General features: G+C 47.0%; 1 protein-coding gene across 1 annotated transcript in view; it reads left to right on the plus strand.

Annotated features, from left to right (window-relative positions):
- Positions 1 to 17,981, plus strand: part of RGS17 (regulator of G protein signaling 17) — a 45,574-nt gene that overhangs the window by 17,120 nt on the left and 10,473 nt on the right. The window contains exons 2-3 of the mRNA XM_075554352.1: positions 5,396 to 5,473; positions 9,558 to 9,792. Coding sequence (XP_075410467.1) covers positions 5,396 to 5,473; positions 9,558 to 9,792 — 313 coding nt within the window. The remainder of the gene's footprint in view (positions 1 to 5,395; positions 5,474 to 9,557; positions 9,793 to 17,981) is intronic.

Genomic DNA, 17,981 nt, shown 5'->3' on the forward strand with positions numbered 1-17,981 from the left:
CTTATTGGGACCTGCCTCCTTCCCAAGTCCTAGCAACCAGGCTCTGTGACTCTTTTCTGCATTCAAATGCTGTGTTGACTGCTTGTGAGAGGACATGGTTCAAGGTCAAAATAAAACCAAGAAACCATTGCCCCTGCAAGTCCATTCCAACTCACTGTGACTCTGTACGGCAGAGTAGAGCTGCCTGTAGGCTTTCCAGAGCTCTACATCTGTGTAGAGCAGGGGTTCTCCACCTTCCTAATGCTAAGACCCTTTAATACAGTTCCTCATGTTGTGGTGACCACCCCCCCAAACCATAACATTATTTTCATTGCTATTTCATAACTGTCATTTTGCTACTGTTATGAATTGGGCGACCCCTGTGAAAGGGTCGTTTGACTCCTAAAAGGGTCGTTTGACTCCCACAGGTTGAGAACCGCTGCTGTAGAAAGAGACTGCCACTGTTTTTCCTGCAGAGCAACTGGCGGATTCAAGCTGTTGCCCTTAGTGTTGTCACCTGCTGCTTATCCACCATGGCATGAGTTTCACAGCATGCTCCAAGATCAAGTTCACTGCGGTCAAGTGGATCCTGACCCTCTACGACCCTATAGGACAGAGTAGAACTGCCCCTCTGGGTTTCTGAGACTGTCGCTCTCTACGGGTGTCAAGCGAAAGCCACATCTTTCACCAGCGGAGTAGCTTTGAACTCCTTACCTTGTGGTTAGCAGCCCAACATGAAACCCACTATGCCAACAGGGTTCCTATAACTTTTATTTTAAACCATTTTATTGGTGTATAATTCAGATACCATACAATCCACTAGTTCAATCACATTACAGGGAGTTGTACAATCATCACCACCATCCATTGGTAGAACTTTCTTTTTGATTTCCACGGTATCCATTTATTTTGGAAGCAAGCCGTACACCTGTAGAAAATAATTCCAACTGATTGAATCTGAGCTGGTATCTAAATAAGTATACGGCATCCGACCCTAATGTTCTCAGAACTGACTCGCTACCCGGAGTAGAGCTCATTATGGAGATGATGACATTGTGCTACAAAACATAATGGGCAATTAGTAGGTCTTTTTTTTAAAAAAAAACATTGTATGCGGGGCTCGTACAACTCTTATCACAATGCATCCATCCATCCATTGTGTCAAGCACATGAGTACATTTCTTGCCATCATCATTCTCAAACATTTTCTTTCAACTTCAGCCTTTGGTATCAGCTCCTCATTTTTTGCCCCTCCCTCTTCCTCCCTTTCTCCCTCACGAACCCTTGATAATTTATAAATTATCATTATTTTTCATGTCTTATACTGTCTGATGTCTCCCTTCACCCACTTTTCTGTTGTCCGTCTCTCAGGGAGGGTGTTATTGGTAGACCATTGTGATCAGTTCCCCTTTTCTCCTCCCACCTTTCCCTCACCCTCTTGGTATCTCTACTCTCATTATTGGTCCCGAGGGGTTTATCGGTGCTGGATTCCCTGTGTTTCCAGCTCTTATCTGTACCAGTGTACATCCTCTAGTCTACCTGGATTTGTAATGTAGAATTGGGATCATGATAGTAAGGGAGAGGAAGCATTAAAGAATTAGAGGAAAGTTGTATGTTTCATTAGTGCTACACTGCACACTGACTGACTTGTCTCCTCCCCACGACCCTTCTGTAAGGGGATGTCCAGTTGCCTACACATGGGCTTTGGGTGTCCATTCCACTCTCTCCCTAATTCACAATGATATAAATTTTTTGTTCTTTGCTGCCTGATAACTGATCCCATTGACATCTCGTGATCACACAAGCTGGTGTCCTTCTTCCATGTGGGCTTTGTTGCTTCTCAGCTAGATGGTCGCTTGTTTATCTTCAAGCCTTTAAGACCCTGGACCCTATAGCTTTTGATAGCCAGACACCATCAACTTTCTTCACCTCATTTGCTTATGCACCCATTCATCTTCAGTTTTCAGCGATCCTGTTGCGACGGTCAGTATCATGGAATGCCAGGTTAATAGAACAAACTGTTCTTGCATTGAGGGGGTACCGTATATACTCGTGTATCAACCGAGTTTTTCAGCACATTTTTTTTCAGCACAGTGGCTTTTAATTTACTAATACTTCTTTTATTTTAATAAAACATTTTATTGGGGGCTCTTATAGCTCTTAAATCAATCCATACATTAATTGTATCAAACATTTACACATATGTTTCCATTATCATTTCCAACACATTTTCTTTCTACTTGAGCCTGCGGTATAGACTCCTCTTTTAAGCACATTTTTAATGCAATTTTTGTTGTAAAATTAGGTGCCTCGGCTGATATTCAAGTCAGCTTATACTTGAGTACGTACAGTATTTGCATAGAGGCCCAAGGTCCATCTGCTACCTTAATACTAAACCTACAAATATATGTACATAGATCTATTTCCCCATTGTCATATACCATATATTCTCGAGTATAAGCCAACCCAAATATCCATCGAGGCACCTAATTTTACCACAAAACTGCATTAAAAGTGTGCTGAAAAACTCGGCTTATACTTTAGTATATACGGTATAAATATATTTACCTATTTACATGCGTGTATTTATTCCTCTATAAATGCCCTTTGACTCCCAGTTCTTTCTTCTATTTCCTTTTACTTTCCTATTATACCACTATCATGTTCAGCCTTCATTTGGGTTTCAGTAATTCCTCTCAGTTACATTGCCCTTGATCAAGCCCTACTAAACCTCCTGTACCCTCCTCGCCATTGATCTTGAGTCACTTCCTGTTCCCTTGTCCCTGGGTTCATTAACACCCGCTTCCTCTCCTTCCCCTTCCTACTCCATGTCCCCCCAGAACTGTAGGTCCCATTGTTTTCTCCTTGAGATTGCTTATCCCACCTATCTTATCTAGATGGACCTGCAGTGATAATAATATGCACAAAAAACAAGACAGCACAAAACAAAGCAACAAAACAACAACAAAAAACCAATGACAAAAAAGAAAAACCTGTAAACAGTTCCAGGTCTGTTCGTTGACTTTAGGAGTGTTTTCCAGTTGAGTCTGCTGGGGTGCTATACCCTAGCCCCAAAGTCTATTGGTATTCCCTGGAGACCTCGTTGCTCTGCTCCCCTTGCTGTTCTGTTGTACCCCCTTAGTGTTTTGCCTCGGTGTGGTGGGGTCAGATCAGGCACAATTCCCACACTGTGTCTCCAGTGTCCCCAAAATGCTATGGGTCAGTGAGGGATATCTTGTCTCATAGTGGGACAACCATATGGTCCTCTCTGTGCATTGACGTGGACAGCCTCCCCTCCCCCAAGAAGGATTCACTTCAGAGGACAGCACTGAAGCTACAGCTCAGGGAGAGGGGCATGTCTGATCAGCGCACACAGGCGCAAATGAAGGGGGAGGAAGAGAGAGTAGAGCATATCCTGGCCCACCAAGCCTCGAGGATGATATATTCCTGCTCAGAGCAGCCAATGCAGAGAGAGGACCTATAACTTTTTAAGGGACTAGAAAGCCGTATTTTCTCCCCTGGTTTTGAACTGCTGGCCCTGCAGTTAGCAGCCCCACCTATTAACCACTAAACCACCAGGGCTAGTCAGTTAAAATAATAGTTCATGGTTTGAACCCTCCAGCCACTCGGTGGGAGAAAGATGAGGAAGGCAGCCTTTGTCATGATTTATAGCCTAGGAAACCCTATGGAGCAGTTCAACTCTGTCCTATGGTCGCTGTGAGTCAGAGTGGACTTGACAGTGGGGCATTGGGGTTTCTTTTGTGCGAGGTGATAAGGGATGGACAGACGAGCATTCAAACTTCCAACCTGTCACACATTCGGGCCCACCTGCCAGGTGCCTCCCTTTGCCTATTTGTAAAACGGGATGGTGTGGACGTGTGTGGAAATAGTGAAGGTTAAACAAAAGGACCTGGTGCTTCGTAGTGCCCGGCAGGTAAAGGTGCTTGACAAGGATAGTTCCCGTGGCTTTGTACACAGTAAGTGAAGGAATGGACAAAGGACACGTGGCAGAGATGCCACCGGCCTCCTCTTTGACCTGTAGCAGGCTTCTCTAAAGGCCCTCAGCTTCTGGACAGCCAGGTCGGTCACTGTGCTGACCCCCAGTGCCCTGAGCTGCCCTGATCTCCCTGCTTCTCAGGGGCTCCCATAACCTCCCACGGATTCTCCTCTACAATAGAAACCAACATGAGCCGCAGGCCAGCTACAATTTACCTGGGACCAGGCGATTTCTCGGCTCGTTCTGGATGATGCACAGGCAGTCTTCGGGGCAGTGTAGGTTAGGTGTTGGTTGGGCTGCTGACCTCGAGGTGGAAGGTTCAGACCCACTGCTGATCCACAGGAAGAAGATGGAGCTGCCTGCTCCTGTGAAAAATCCACAGTCTCGAAAGCTTTACTGAGGGGAGGGTAGCTTTGAGTCAGAATGGACTCAGTGCAGTGGGTTGGGTTTGGGGGTTTAGGGGACGAAAGCTCATCGATTGCCCCTTTCTGCCCTAAACCTGTAGAACTTTAAAACCCACATTTCCAAGAGTTTCCCCCACACTGCCTCTCTCCAGGGCTCTGGGCTCCAAACCTTCAGGGCCCCACCCTGTACTTCCCAGGAACTTGTCAAATCAGATGATAGAAAACTTGCAGGGTGGCTGAAGGTGGGGAGAAATCTGGACGAGTAAGGAAGAATAATGCTCACAGACAACTTCAGTTTGTAGGGAAACACTCTAAACTCACTGCCATCAGGACGAGGCTGACTCCCAGCCACCCCACAGGACGGGGTCGAGCTGCCCCGGTGAATTCCCGGGGCTGCGGTTTGTTGCAAGAGTAGAAAGCTACGTCTTTCTCCTGCACACAGTGGCCCAGGGCTTTGAACTGCTGACCTTAACATGCAACCACGACGCCACCGTTGACGGGAAGGAGGATGTAAAATACAGTCCAGCCAGATCTGACTCTGAGACCGTGGATCTCCTTAGCCTTCAGGTGGCGAGAAACAAACAGAAAAATCAACTCTGGTTAGAACAAAAGTCTGCAATCGGTTTCCACTCACCAAAAAAGAGCTATACAGTGAGCGGGAGATCCAATATCCAAGCGCAGGGTCACGGAAGTATCGCAGGTATCGCAGGGATTTTCACTGGCTTCCATGAGTGTGGACGCGTGTGGTCAGCCTGGGTATGGACATCCGTTTGTTTGGAGATTTGGAGTTGCTCCAGTCAGTAACCATTGGCTTTCCTTCCAGCTGACAATGGCTCCCCCCGCCTTCTGAAAGGCTTTTTCTCTGTGCGTTTCACTCTTTTGAAACTCGAAAATTCTTCTGTGATGCCTTTCCCCTGCAAGAGAGAGAGAGAGAATGGCTTCCTGTCTTTGTAAAGCAAAATAACTTGCCTTAGACAAAATAAAGTGTTGAACTACATTGCAGCCTCACTGTTAGGAATGAAGAGAGAGGAGACGGTGCGGGGAGACCAGCCTTGACCGCCAAAATGGATAGTGTCCAGGTTGTGGAGGAATGGTGAGTACGAGAGAGCGAGTCTCTCTGTGCTGTCTCTGTGCTGTGTGTGCGTGTAGCGTCTTTGTCGCTCTCTGTGCTGTGTGTGTACGGACGGTGTCTCCGTGCTGCTCCTGGGCGGTTGGCAGGTTTCTCTCATCAACCGGCAAGCACTACAGCCGCCCTGGCTGCTTCCTACTCCGCCTCCACGTGGGCGGAGTCTCACAGGGGAGCACACACCCCACTGGACAGGTCCGGTTTTGTTGATGGTGGTGCATTCTGTGCAGGGGTGAGAACCATTTTTTTTTCCCTGCCAAGGACCATTTGGGTACTTATAACATCATCCACAACCATACTGGTCAAACCTTTCATGAGCTCACCCCTAATGAGAGGAGCGTATGTGTTGGGCTGTCATCCGCCAGGTCAGCAGTTTGAAACTGCCAGCCACTCTGAGGGAGCATGGTGAGGCTGCCAGCTCTGGTCAGGAGTCCCACTCTCGGAACTCATGGGAACTCTACCCTGTCCTACAGGGCTGCTATGAGTTGCCATCTACTTGATGGCGGTGAATTTTTTTCTAACGTGGTGCCTGGAACGGCTTCTCCTGGGAGAGTCTTGTGCTATTCACGCGTACCGATGAGTCTGCGAGCCTCATGTGGTCATCCTCAACCCTTGCAGGGAGACCTACCGCTTGCCATGTGGCTTATCTGTTGTAAAATGTTTAAAACTCACTCCCGTGGAGCCACTTCCAATTCATAGAGCCCCTAGAGGAGAGAGTAGAACTAGATGTCCTTGTGGTTTTCCGAGAAACGGTAAATCTCTCCGGGAGTAGAAAGTCTCGTCTTTCTCCCAAGGAGCGGCTGGTGATTTCCAATGACGGACCTTGCATGTACCCCACTATGCCACCGGGCCTTCTCCCTGCCATCACGTCGATGCCGTCTGATGCAACCCCACAGGACAGGGTAGAACTGCCCCTTGCGAGTTTCTGAGACTGTCACTTTATTGGAAGTAGAAAGCCCAGACCTTTCTCCCAAGGAGCGGCTGGTGGCTTCGAACTGCTGGCCTTGCTGTTAGCAGCCCAACACATAACCACTGACGCCACCAGGACCTTTAGTCTTAACTCCCTTTTATCAATCTTGCTTGGAACGGGTACAACATAGATGGTCCAATTCCATCCTCCTTTCTACCTTTATGCACCTAGTACAGAGCTACCATTTCACTGCCACTGAGTTCCCTTATTAAAAATGTGCATCTGTCTGAGCTTATGGATACTCTTTTGCCTGGTCGTGGCTCAGAGTCTGCTACCGCTGCTATTTTCATTCTCAAAGTAAGTACCCCAGAATTGGCCCGCGGGAGTCCTCTGAGCAAGTCCTCATATTTTTTGCTTTTAGACAGAACACGATATTACAGGACCATCTTGTACTTTCCAAGGCTCAACCCTGCAATCATCCACTTCTTCAAGGAGAGCCGGTTCCTTGTAGAGGAGAACAGTCCTTAGAAACAAAAATCAGGACACTCGTGGATACAGACGCATTGCTTCTATTGCTGTTATCAGGCGCCAGCTCATGGATTCCCGCTCACAGTGGCCTTTGTGCACCACAGAAACCAACACTGCCGGGGTGCGCACCATCCTCACAACTGTTAGCTCCAGCCCTATTGCTGCAGCCTCTGGGCCAACCCCCCTTATGAATAGTCTTCCTCTTTTATGCTGCCTCTCCTCCACCAAGCCTGGTCTCCTGGACAGTTGTGAGGATGGTGCAGAACCGGACAGAGTTTGTTTCAGCTGTATGTAGGGGTCGTCCTTATTCATGGTCCAGCTTGCATAGGCATCTGAAATGATTGAAAATACCACGGCTTGGGTCAGGCACACCTTAGTCTTCAAAGCAACATCCTTGTTTTCCAACACTTGAAAGAGGTCCGTCACTTACATGAGCAGTCAAGCGTGTCTACCAGAATCATTGCCATCGAGTCAGTACTGATTCATAGCTACCCGCTAGGACAGGGCAGAACTGTCCTGTGAGTTCTAGGACTCCTCTGTGAGTTTCTAAGACTGTAACTGTGTATGGGAGTAGAAAGCCCCAGCTTTCTCCCATGGATTGGCTTGAGGTTTCAAACCACCGACCTTGCAAATTGCAGCCCAACATGTTAACCACTACACCACCAGGGGTCCTGACTAGCTTCTAGACTCCTTCAATGCATCAGACTCAAACCCACTGCCATCGAGTAGATTCTGACTCATAGCAACTCTATGGTCTGAAGTAGAACTGCCCCTTGGGGTTTCTGTGACTGCACCTTCCTTACAAGAGCCAACAGCTTCCTCTTTCTCCCAAGGAGTGGCTGATGGATTTGAACCACAAACTTTGCAGTTAGCAGACTTATCCCACAGCACCACCACGGTGGAAGCACACAGGCATGTGTGTGCCTCTGTAGTGAACTCCATTAAAGACGCTGCTGTCATCCTGAGCCCTCCAGTTCCCACTGGAATTCATTGCCATCTCTGCCCTTGCCATATCGGTAGCTCTTTTCTCCAACGTGAGCACCAATACCTCTACTCCCGCTCAAGCCTGGAACACACGTTCAGTAGTTTCCAAATTGTTAACTCATATCATTATGCTAAACAAACCTACTAGCCAGAGTTCAATAAGAGTTCAGTACTTGTTCACAGTTCCTTCTGTTCCAAGCCCGAGGAAAAAATGGGTAAGAAATTAATTGGGTAATATTTTCCCTTTCTATGTTTGTACTAACTTCAGAGACTGCATTTATGTGGCTGTATTGCAATGGGAGGAGCCCTAGTGGTGCAGTCTTTCTCTTTGGGCTGCTAACCACAAGGTCAACTGTTTGAAGCCACCAAGCAGCTCCAAGGGAGAAAGAAGAGGCTTTCTACAGCCATAAAGAGTTACCATCTCAGAGACTCACAGGGTAATTCTACCCTGTCCTCTAGGGTCACTGTAAGTCATAATTGACCCTGTGGCCATTAGTTTTGTTAGTTTGGTTAGTTGGTTGGTTTTATTGCAACGGGGCTTTTCTTGGTGACTTTAGTTATCATTTTAGCTCTGAGAGATACAGCCAAGCGTGTGAGAGCCAGAACTTGAGGCGATGGCCTAGTTTTACTAAGTCCCACAAGTTTCCCCACTCCGGTGAGGCAGAGCACTTGATTTTTTTCCTCATGTTGGGAGAAGTGTCTACTGCACAACATTTGGCAGGCTTATGCCTTCTGGCTCTTGCAGGGTTTGCGGTAGGCGGCTCCCAGAGACCAATGGCATCAAAAAGCCAACCTGTACTCCTAGTCAAGACATGGTCCTTGCCTAGCTTTTGAGGAATGTATAATGTGCTTTCATTTATTCATATAGAAAAGTTAAATGCCAATGCCATTTAAAAGATGGAACATCAGCCTAAGGAGAGAAGTAGCTATTCAGAGGAATAGTGCTAACTGGACTTGCATTGTCATGGCCTGATTTTAGCAGTCCTACGTGGTGACCGCGTAACTCTGAGTTGCTGGAAACACATTTTGTTGACTGAAAATGAGTTAGGAATCAGATTTGTGTCACCTATCCACAAGCCTCACAGCTTGCTTTCTGTTAGGCCCTATCAGGAAGCCCGTGTTTAGCTTAAAGTCTCACATTGAAACGTCCCTTGAGAGGGACCACCTAGCCGTTCCTTGAAGAGACACTAATAAATGGACAATAAGATGCAAAGGGTGGAGAAAAGGTTAATAGGTTAATTTGTAATTCTCTCAAGGGGAAACCCCATAGCATGAGAGTTGGCAGTTGAAAGGGTGACAGTGGCAGGAGGGTGGTTCAAGGGGAAACCCCATAGCATGAGAGTTGGCAGTTGAAAGGGTGACAGTGGCAGGAGGGTGGTTCAAGTAGGGAATTGCGCCAAGAGGGCAAGGAGCACCCAGTCTAGTCACTTAAACCATTCCCTGTGGACTGTTGTTCGCCTACAGTGAAGGCAGATGACTGGCCACTAGAGGGCAGCATTGCACAGCATTCTAGCTCTTGCTCCTCTTGGTCTGGCCGGCAACATTGCCTTTCATTGGGCCTCTCTCTCTCTCTCTTTCTCTCTCTCTCTCTCTCTCTCCCTCTCTCTCTCCCTCTCTCTCTCTCTGCAGCCTCAACCCCACTGCTGATGAAGTCTTGTCCTGGTCTCAGAATTTTGACAAGATGATGAAGGCCCCCGCAGGAAGAAACCTCTTCCGAGAGTTCCTCCGCACAGAGTACAGCGAAGAGAACCTCCTGTTCTGGCTTGCCTGCGAAGACTTAAAGAAAGAGCAGAATAAAAAAGTCATTGAAGAAAAGGCCAGGGTCATCTATGAAGATTACATTTCTATCCTGTCACCAAAGGAGGTAGGAGCCTGGGAAGCAGCAACACCTACGGTGACAATAAAGCCACTGCAACAAGCCCCGGTGGTGGAGTGGTTGCTGGTAGGGCTGCGGTCCCTAAGGACAGCAGTTCCAACCCACCTGCAGCTCCACTGGGGAAAGATGAGGCTTTGTGCTCCTGTAAAGAGTTAGGGTCTCAGAAACTCACAGGGAGCCGCTCCACTCAGTCCTGCAGGGTCGCTGGCTCAGCCTCTACTCGAGGGCAGTGAGTTTGGTTTATGGGGCATGGACAACACTGCAGGAAGCCTCACTGGTCAGCTTTAGGGACTGGGTTCCCAAACAACCTGGCTGCCCATTGGAAACCCCCCGGACCTGGAGACTCTATAGCTCCCTGGGCTCCATTTGCAACCTAATGAATCAGGATCTCTGGTGGGAGGAGCCCATGAATCTCTAGTATGACCAAATCCCCAGGTGATTCCAGTGATCAGCCAAGTAGTTTGGGAACCAAGGATTTGGAGCAGCAGTTCTCAACCTGTGGGTGGCGACCCCTTTGGGGGTCGAACGACCCTTTCACAGGGGTCGCCTGATTCTTAAGAGTAGCAAAGGTATAGTGATGAAGTACCAACAAAAATAATTTTATGGTTGGGGAGGGTCACCACCACATGAGGGACTGTATTAAAGGGTTACGGCATTAGGAAGGTTGAGAGCCACTGACATCCCCAAACTTATTTGGTAGACTGCCCCAATTTCAGGAAAAACGAAATGACTCATCACCCTCCCCAGCAATTAAAAATGTGCGTACTCTAGCCCGTAGTCCAGGATCCTGGGGGGTCATGTTTTTGCAGAGCTTCATTGGAAGGGCTCAGAGGCATTGACATCTGCTTTTGCACGTCCTGGATCCTTCCAGGACCTCCAGGGGGCAGTAGCGCCCATTTTGGGAATCACTGACTTATAGAAGCCCCTTGAAGGTTGGTGGGAGTAACGTGTTTGGAAGCCGCGCTCCCTCCCTGTGCTTGATCATTTATCAAAAGCCCACATGCTTTTCAGATGCCTGCTTAGGCCCCTTTTCCTGTGACCTGAACTAAAGTGGAACCCGAAGTACCAAACTCACTGCCATTTTGTCGATTCTGCCTGCCAGCAACCCTATAGCACAAGGTAGAACTCCCTGTGGGTTTCTCAGATTGCCCCTCTTTATAGGAGTAGCTGCCTTGGCTTTCTACCATAGAGCCGTTGGTGGTTTCAAATTGCTGACCTTGCAGTCAGCTGTCCGATGTGTTATCACCAGCGCTGCTAACTAAAGTGGAAAAGAATGCTACACGTCAGGACAGTTCCTCAAATTACGATGCCCTGGGTCACTCATCTGGCCCTAGTAGAGAGTCACCCAGAGCATATGTGCAAAATGCAGATTCTCCAGACGTTCCTACCCACTCCCATGAGTCAATCCCCACCCTTAGTAACACTAGAGGACCAAAGAGAACTGCCTCAGTGGGCCTCTGAGGTGGTCAATCTCTGGGAGCAGAAAGCCTCCTCTTTCTATTGTGGAGCTGCTGCTGGGTTTGAACTGCTGACCTTGTGGTTAGCAGAACCCAACACATAACTCACCAAACCACCTGGGCTCCTTTGGGAACTTCCTAAGAGTTCCAGGTTTTGAGAAGGAACCTCCTGGCCTCTACTCTTCACATAGGCTTTCCAGAAGCACTCTAGTTTGCAAACCTCTGCAATGGGTGCTCAAACAAGCAGCAACAGCAAAACCCTGCCGTCAATTGCTGCTTATGATCGGATTATGATCCATTATGGATTCTGGAGGGATGGTGGTGGGGGGAGATGGCTTATGGACGGGAGAAAGGGGTGGCAGGTTGCTTCTGTGAAAGACTGCAGCCTTGGAAACCCAGGAGGGGGCTTAATTACTCTGTCACCATGTGCAAGGTTTTCGGTGGCTACTTCTTCTAAAATGAGTATTCACTTCCTTCTTGGGAGTCTGTTCTTCCTTTGGAAGGTCCCCTGAAACCTGTTCGCTTTGGGTGACCAGCCCTGCTGGCATTTGAAATACCGCTGCCATAGCCTCCCGCATCGCAACAACAACACACAGCCACCATCGTACGACAAAGTCATAGACAAAAAGTCTGGCCAGAGTGGTCCTTAGAGGCGAGGCTGCCGAGACTTGGTCTTGCATACTTTGAACAAGTCAGGAGAGCCCAGTCCCTGGAGAAGGTCATCCTCCTGGATAAAGTCGAGGGGCAGTGAGGAAGAGGAAGGCCTCAGTGAGAGGGAGCGACACAGTGGCTCCCGTAGTGGGCCGGGCATTGGAATGATTGTGAGGATGGTGCAGGACTGGATAGGGCCTGGTTCTGTTGTGGATCAGGTCGCTGTGGATCAGATCCAACCGAATGGCTCCGAGCAACAATGCCGTGTGGCTGTGTGTCGGCATCAACTTGAAGGTGATGTGTATAATAGTTTTGCTTTTATTGACAATGAAAACTGTGTTGGAATGAGTTATAAAACAGAGATGACTAAATAACTAAAAGATGTCCAGGTTTTAGTCTTAATCAGAACATCTGCTTTTTCTGCCCGCCTCCAGACTTGTATTTTAGTTTAATTGAATACATTTAGTGCGTTGTTCTTTGTGTGGTGCAGGGAAAGTCTACGTTTAAAAAACTGATTTACATATAACCTTTTTTCTTAATGAAACTGTACAAAACCAGTTTATTATGTAAGAGAATGCTTGTCCTGATTTTTAATGGTTCTATTGGCCACTAATAAGTTAAGGGATGTTTGCACTCGGGAGGAATAATATCCATTTCTCGGGACAGAACACATTCCATTAGAGAAGAGTCCAATTCTAAGTAAACAAACAAACAAACATGAGGAGGTAACATTTCTTTCCAGGGTAAGTTTCTGTTTTATATAATGCCTTCAAGAGAAAAACAAATGGAGGTAATAAAGGGGAATTTATGATGAAAACCTCTTGGTATCAGTTTACATTAAGTATTAAAAAGACAAACCCAGCAGGATACGTATATGTATTACAAATTCTATTTAAAGGCTTTTTATCAACTACAAATACCACTGAATTATACTGAAAAAAGAGATCATTGTAAAACTGAATGATGGAGCCTAGGGGCTGCTGTGGGTTAGTGTTGGGCTACTCACCACCAGGTTGGTAGTTCAAAACTACCAGCCACTCTGGGGGAGGAAGACGAGGCTGTCTGCTTCTCTAAAGACTTGGAAACTCTCTATGGGGTTGAAAGGCATCAGAATGGACCCACTGGCAGTGATGGTTGTGAGTGCCCAGCTATCTCCAAGGCCCCTGTGCCATGTCCTTGCATAGGTAACTGGGATCTGACTGGGCCCATTAGCGTCTACATGACAGGAACCAATTCACTTCTGTGTTGTGCAGCCTCCTTTTCTAGAATGTCGCCCCGCCCTATCTGACCTCTTCTGGTTACACAAGGCAGAAGGAGGTTCCAAATTCACCCCAGGCCCAAGGCCGATTGCCTCAAGGCAGAGGTCAGACATACCTCTACGCCCCCTCCATCTTTCTTTACCCTGACACCAACTCTTCTTCCCATGACACAACTTTTCTGCAGAGTTCAGTAACTGGTTGCTGTGGACACACACCCATCAGACAGCACTCACGATGATGGGCGATTGTGCGGGGAGAACTTGCTCCTGAAGATCAAGGGTATGGAAGAGAGCTCATTGTAAAGAAGACCGGAATCCTCGCAACTGGACCAGCAGGTCCCACCATGACAGGCAGAGAAGAGGTTGGACTTGTCACTGACATCACCTTGCTTAGATGCACCCTCAGTGCTCCTGGAAACAGTGTCATGAAATCAGAAAACAAGTTCCAGTGGGTAAATCTGCTGCACAAGGCCTCTTTAGAGTCTTGGAAAGCAAGGATGTCGCTTTAAGGACTAAGGGGTACTTAACCCAAGCCATGGCATTTTCAATATCTCATAGGCATGTGAGAGTTGGACAGTGAATAAAGAAGATTGAAAAAAATCAATGTGTTTGAACTATGCTGCTGGTGAAGAACAGTGCAAATCCACGGACGGCCAACAGAACAAGCAGACCTGTCTTAGAAGAATTACATCCGGCAGGATCCTTAGCAGCAAGGAGGGTGACACTTGTCGCACACGGTTTGAACAAGTTATTCGGCAAGGCAGTCCCTAGAGAAGGTTATCATGCTTGGTGAACCCTCAGCCAGATGGACTGACCCAGGGACCACATCAATGGGCGCAAGCCTAAGAACAATCGTGAGGCTGGGGCAGGCCAGGCCAGTGCTTGTTCTGTTGTGCATGAGGTCCCTGTGAGTCAGAACTGACTCAGCAGCTCCAGACAGCAACGATTAGGGGAGGGAGCAGGTTACCACAAGCCAGAATCTGATAACAGTAGGGATATTGTTCTTGCTCCACAGCAATACCCCTGCTCAGTCAGTAGCCAAGTCTCTGTCTGGTTCTTAGGCACATGGTCCATTGGCCTCTGCCTCTGTGAGCCAGGAAGCGCCCTTGCTACTCGGTCTCACAGCCTTGGCCCTATGCCACTGTTCTGTCCCACGGTCTCATTGCCACAGCTGCTGGTCTCAGCATGGCCTGGCCTCTGCTGCTTCCTCCACTTCCAGCAAGGCTTTAGAACAATGCTCCCCTGGGGACTCTCCTTTGGCAGTCTTGGGAATTCCCTCTGGTCTTACTTCTGAGATGACTCTTGTACAGTGGAGCATGGAGACCCAAACTGACCCATCTTCTCTGTTCGTGCTCCGCACACCTTATTTGCACAATCCCAGCCAATCACTGGGTAGGAGCTGCAGACATGGTGAGAGGAGTCACGTTAAGAAATTCCACTTCACCAAAGATGACATGGAAAAAGCTCTTAAATTTATTTATGATTGTTCAGGCTCTGCCATATATGATTACAGTAGTTTTGGGGTGGGTTTTTTTTTTTGAGAACTATTTTAACATTTAAAAAAGCTTTAATGGTCTTATTGGCCTATAATTCACATATCATCATTTCAATTCTTGGATCATATTAGGAAGGCTGTACAGTTATCACCCCATCCACTTTAGAACATTTTATTCTTGTACTCCCCATTTCCCCTCAACCTTCCCTGCCATCCTTCCAAGAATCCATTTTTCCAGATACTGTCTCTATAGATTTACTTATCCTGGAAAACATGCCAAAACAACAACTAACAGTCACAAAATAGAGCAGAAAAACCTTAATTGAAAAGAAAGCAGAAGATATGAAATAGAACAAATTGAAAATAGGCCAAAAGGGAGAGCAAATGAAAAGGTGTTAAATTGTAACCCAATCGCATCTGCAGTCCCCCCCTTTCCACTGTGTTCTGCAAGACAGCCAAGCTGTTCACGTGCCTGGTCTGTGGTCAGAGGGGATTCACCAGCAGCTAATTCCACATGTATTTCCTCTTTTTTGAACAATGGGTCAAAAGGGAGATCAAATGATAAGATAAAATGCAATTTAGCCTATCTCTGCTGGATTCAACTTTACACTGCTCTCTGATCACACAGTTAGTCCCATCCCTCGACTGTGGCCAGAGGGGATTCACCAGAGGCTTAATCCATGTGGGGACCCTGCACATGCATGGAGGGCTTCCACTGCCATCTAGGTGGTGGTTGTTAGGTGCCTTCGAGCTGGTTCTGACCCAGACCCAGGATGATTCTATGCACCACAGAACAAAACACTGCCCAGTCCTGTGCCGTCTTCACCGTTGTTCCCGTGCCCGAGCCCATTGTGGCGGCCACTGTGTCCATCCATCGCCTTCACGGCCGTCCTCTCTTGCTGTCCCTCCAGTTTACCAAGCACGATGTCCTTCTCCAGGGACTGGTCTCTGCTGAAAAGTTCAAAGTATGTGAGACACGTTTTTACTACCTTGCCTAGTCTAGGAAGCACTCTGGCCATACTTCTTTCTAAACAAGTGGATTTGTCAGTTTAGCAGTTCATGGTACTTTCAATATTCTTCTCCAGCGCCGCAGTTCAAAGGCATCGATTCTCCTGTGGTCTTCCTGGTTCAATGTCCAGCTGCCATATGCATATGAGGCCATGGAAAAGACCATGGCTTTGGTCAGGTGCACCTTAGTTCTCAAAGTACCATCCTTGATTTTCAATACTCTAAAGTGGGCCTGTGCAGCAGATTTACCCAGTGCAGTAACTTGTTTTTTATCTCTTGATGGCGGCTTTCATGAAAATTGATTATAGCTCCAAGCAAGACAAAATCCTTGACAACTTCTATCTTTTCTCCGTTTATCCTGGTGTTACCTTTTGGTCCAGTTGTGAGAATTTTCGTGTTCTTTACATTGAGTAGTAATCCATAATGAAGACTGCAATCCCTGCTCTTAATTAGCAAATGCTTCAAGTCGTCCCCACTTTCAACTAGCAGGGTGGTGTTATCTGTGTATCGCAGGTTGTTAATATGCCCTCCTTCAATCCTGATGCCACATTCTTCTTCATATCATTCAGCTTTTCTGAGATACAGGTTGAGTAAGTATAAGTATAGTGAGAGGATATAATCCTGACACACACCTTTCTTGGTTTTAAGCCATGCATTATTCCATTGTTCTATTTGCACAAACTGCCTCTTGATCTGTGTACAAATCCCATATAAGCACAATGAAGTGTTCTGGAATTTTGTTCTTCTCAGGGTTAGCCATAGTTGATTACGATCCACACAGTCAAACGTCTTTGCCTCGTCAATCGGTCATCTGTCGCTTTCTGCAAATCAGATTTTCACAATGTAAGCTTTGATATCATTCCCTCCTTGGGATTTGGATGCTATTTATAACCCTTGGATCACACAAGCTGGTGTGCTTCTTCCATGTGGATTTAATTGGTGCCTCTCTCAGATGGCTTCTTTTTTGAAGACAAGCCTTTAAGACCCCAGACAATACTCTTTGATAGCTGAGTATCAACTAGTTTCTTGGGCACACTTTGCGATAGCCCCTATATCTTCAGTGATTTCTTCGTGAGGATGAGCATCAAGCAGGGCATGTCATAAGAACCAATTGTTCTTAGATTCTTCAGCTGAGGCTAGAATTAAGCGTGAGCAGTATGAACTATTTTTCGGCTTCTGATTTCACTCAAAATTCCAGTTGCCTTCTTGATGGGCGAGGAGTAAGCCACTTATGAAAACACCAGAATTATCTTCAAATGGTGCTAGTGTGATGGAGGTGTGGATTCTGTGCATGTGTGCATACATCGTGTCTCAGCTAACTCAACTGCGTTGTCCTACACTCGTTTTTCGTGCCTGCCTGTTACCATTCCAAACGCATTTATCCAGTGCTTTTCAACGCCAGGCACTAGGCCGGCTCTTGGGGTTTAGGATGGTGAACAGGACAGTCCTTGGCCTAGTCCATATGATCCTTAAATTTGGGAAGAAAAGTCACGTTGAAACAACTAACTACAAACTGTGCTAAGTAGTTGGAAAAGGCTGTTCTGAGAAATTGAGATTCAAGTTGAAGATAAAGGCTAAAGGGTTGTTTGTTTGCTTTTCATCATAAGCAGGTGATTGTTATGATCAATCATTATGATTTTCATTTTACACCCGGATTAGATTTTATTGCTTACAGGGGAGCTTTACTATATGATTGCAAGTGAGAAAGAAGCACATCAATTCTTCAGCCAAGCAAACAGAGCCCCCCTGGAAGAGGAGAGAAACCGGGTCTGGACCATGGAAAAGGACTTGTTCAAGGGCAGCAGAGTTTTATCTGGTCATTGCTAGAACAAAAGCCCGAGAGCTGTGTCCAATTGAAGTGTTCCTCCCAAGACAACACATTGATTAGGGATACTGCTGTTGAGTGCTTTTGCAATGACCCCCTGAGAGTTCTATAAACCCATGTGACTTCACCTCAGAAACCCAGCCCAAGTAAGAAACTGCAACCTCACCAAGTGCTTGAACCCTTGCCTACCCACGGAGGGAATCTTTCCTACCACTGGAAACCTAGTAAGCCTATAATCACCACAGTTTATCCTACCAATAACCTTATTGGGTATTTGACGTTGTTAGCCTAGTTCTTTAGCTCCAAACACTAATGTTAAATTATTAGTCTTATGTGTAATTTAAGGGCCCTGGTTGGGCTGCTATGGCAGGATAAACATCGGGCTCCTAACTGCAAGGTGGGTGGTTCAAATCCACCAGCCACTCAGAGGAGGCACAGTAGGCGGCTGACTGCTCTTGCACTGTATTGCCCTCCGTGACTAGT

This window comes from Tenrec ecaudatus, chromosome 7 (genome assembly GCF_050624435.1).
Source record: "Tenrec ecaudatus isolate mTenEca1 chromosome 7, mTenEca1.hap1, whole genome shotgun sequence".
NCBI lineage: Eukaryota > Metazoa > Chordata > Mammalia > Afrosoricida > Tenrecidae > Tenrec > Tenrec ecaudatus.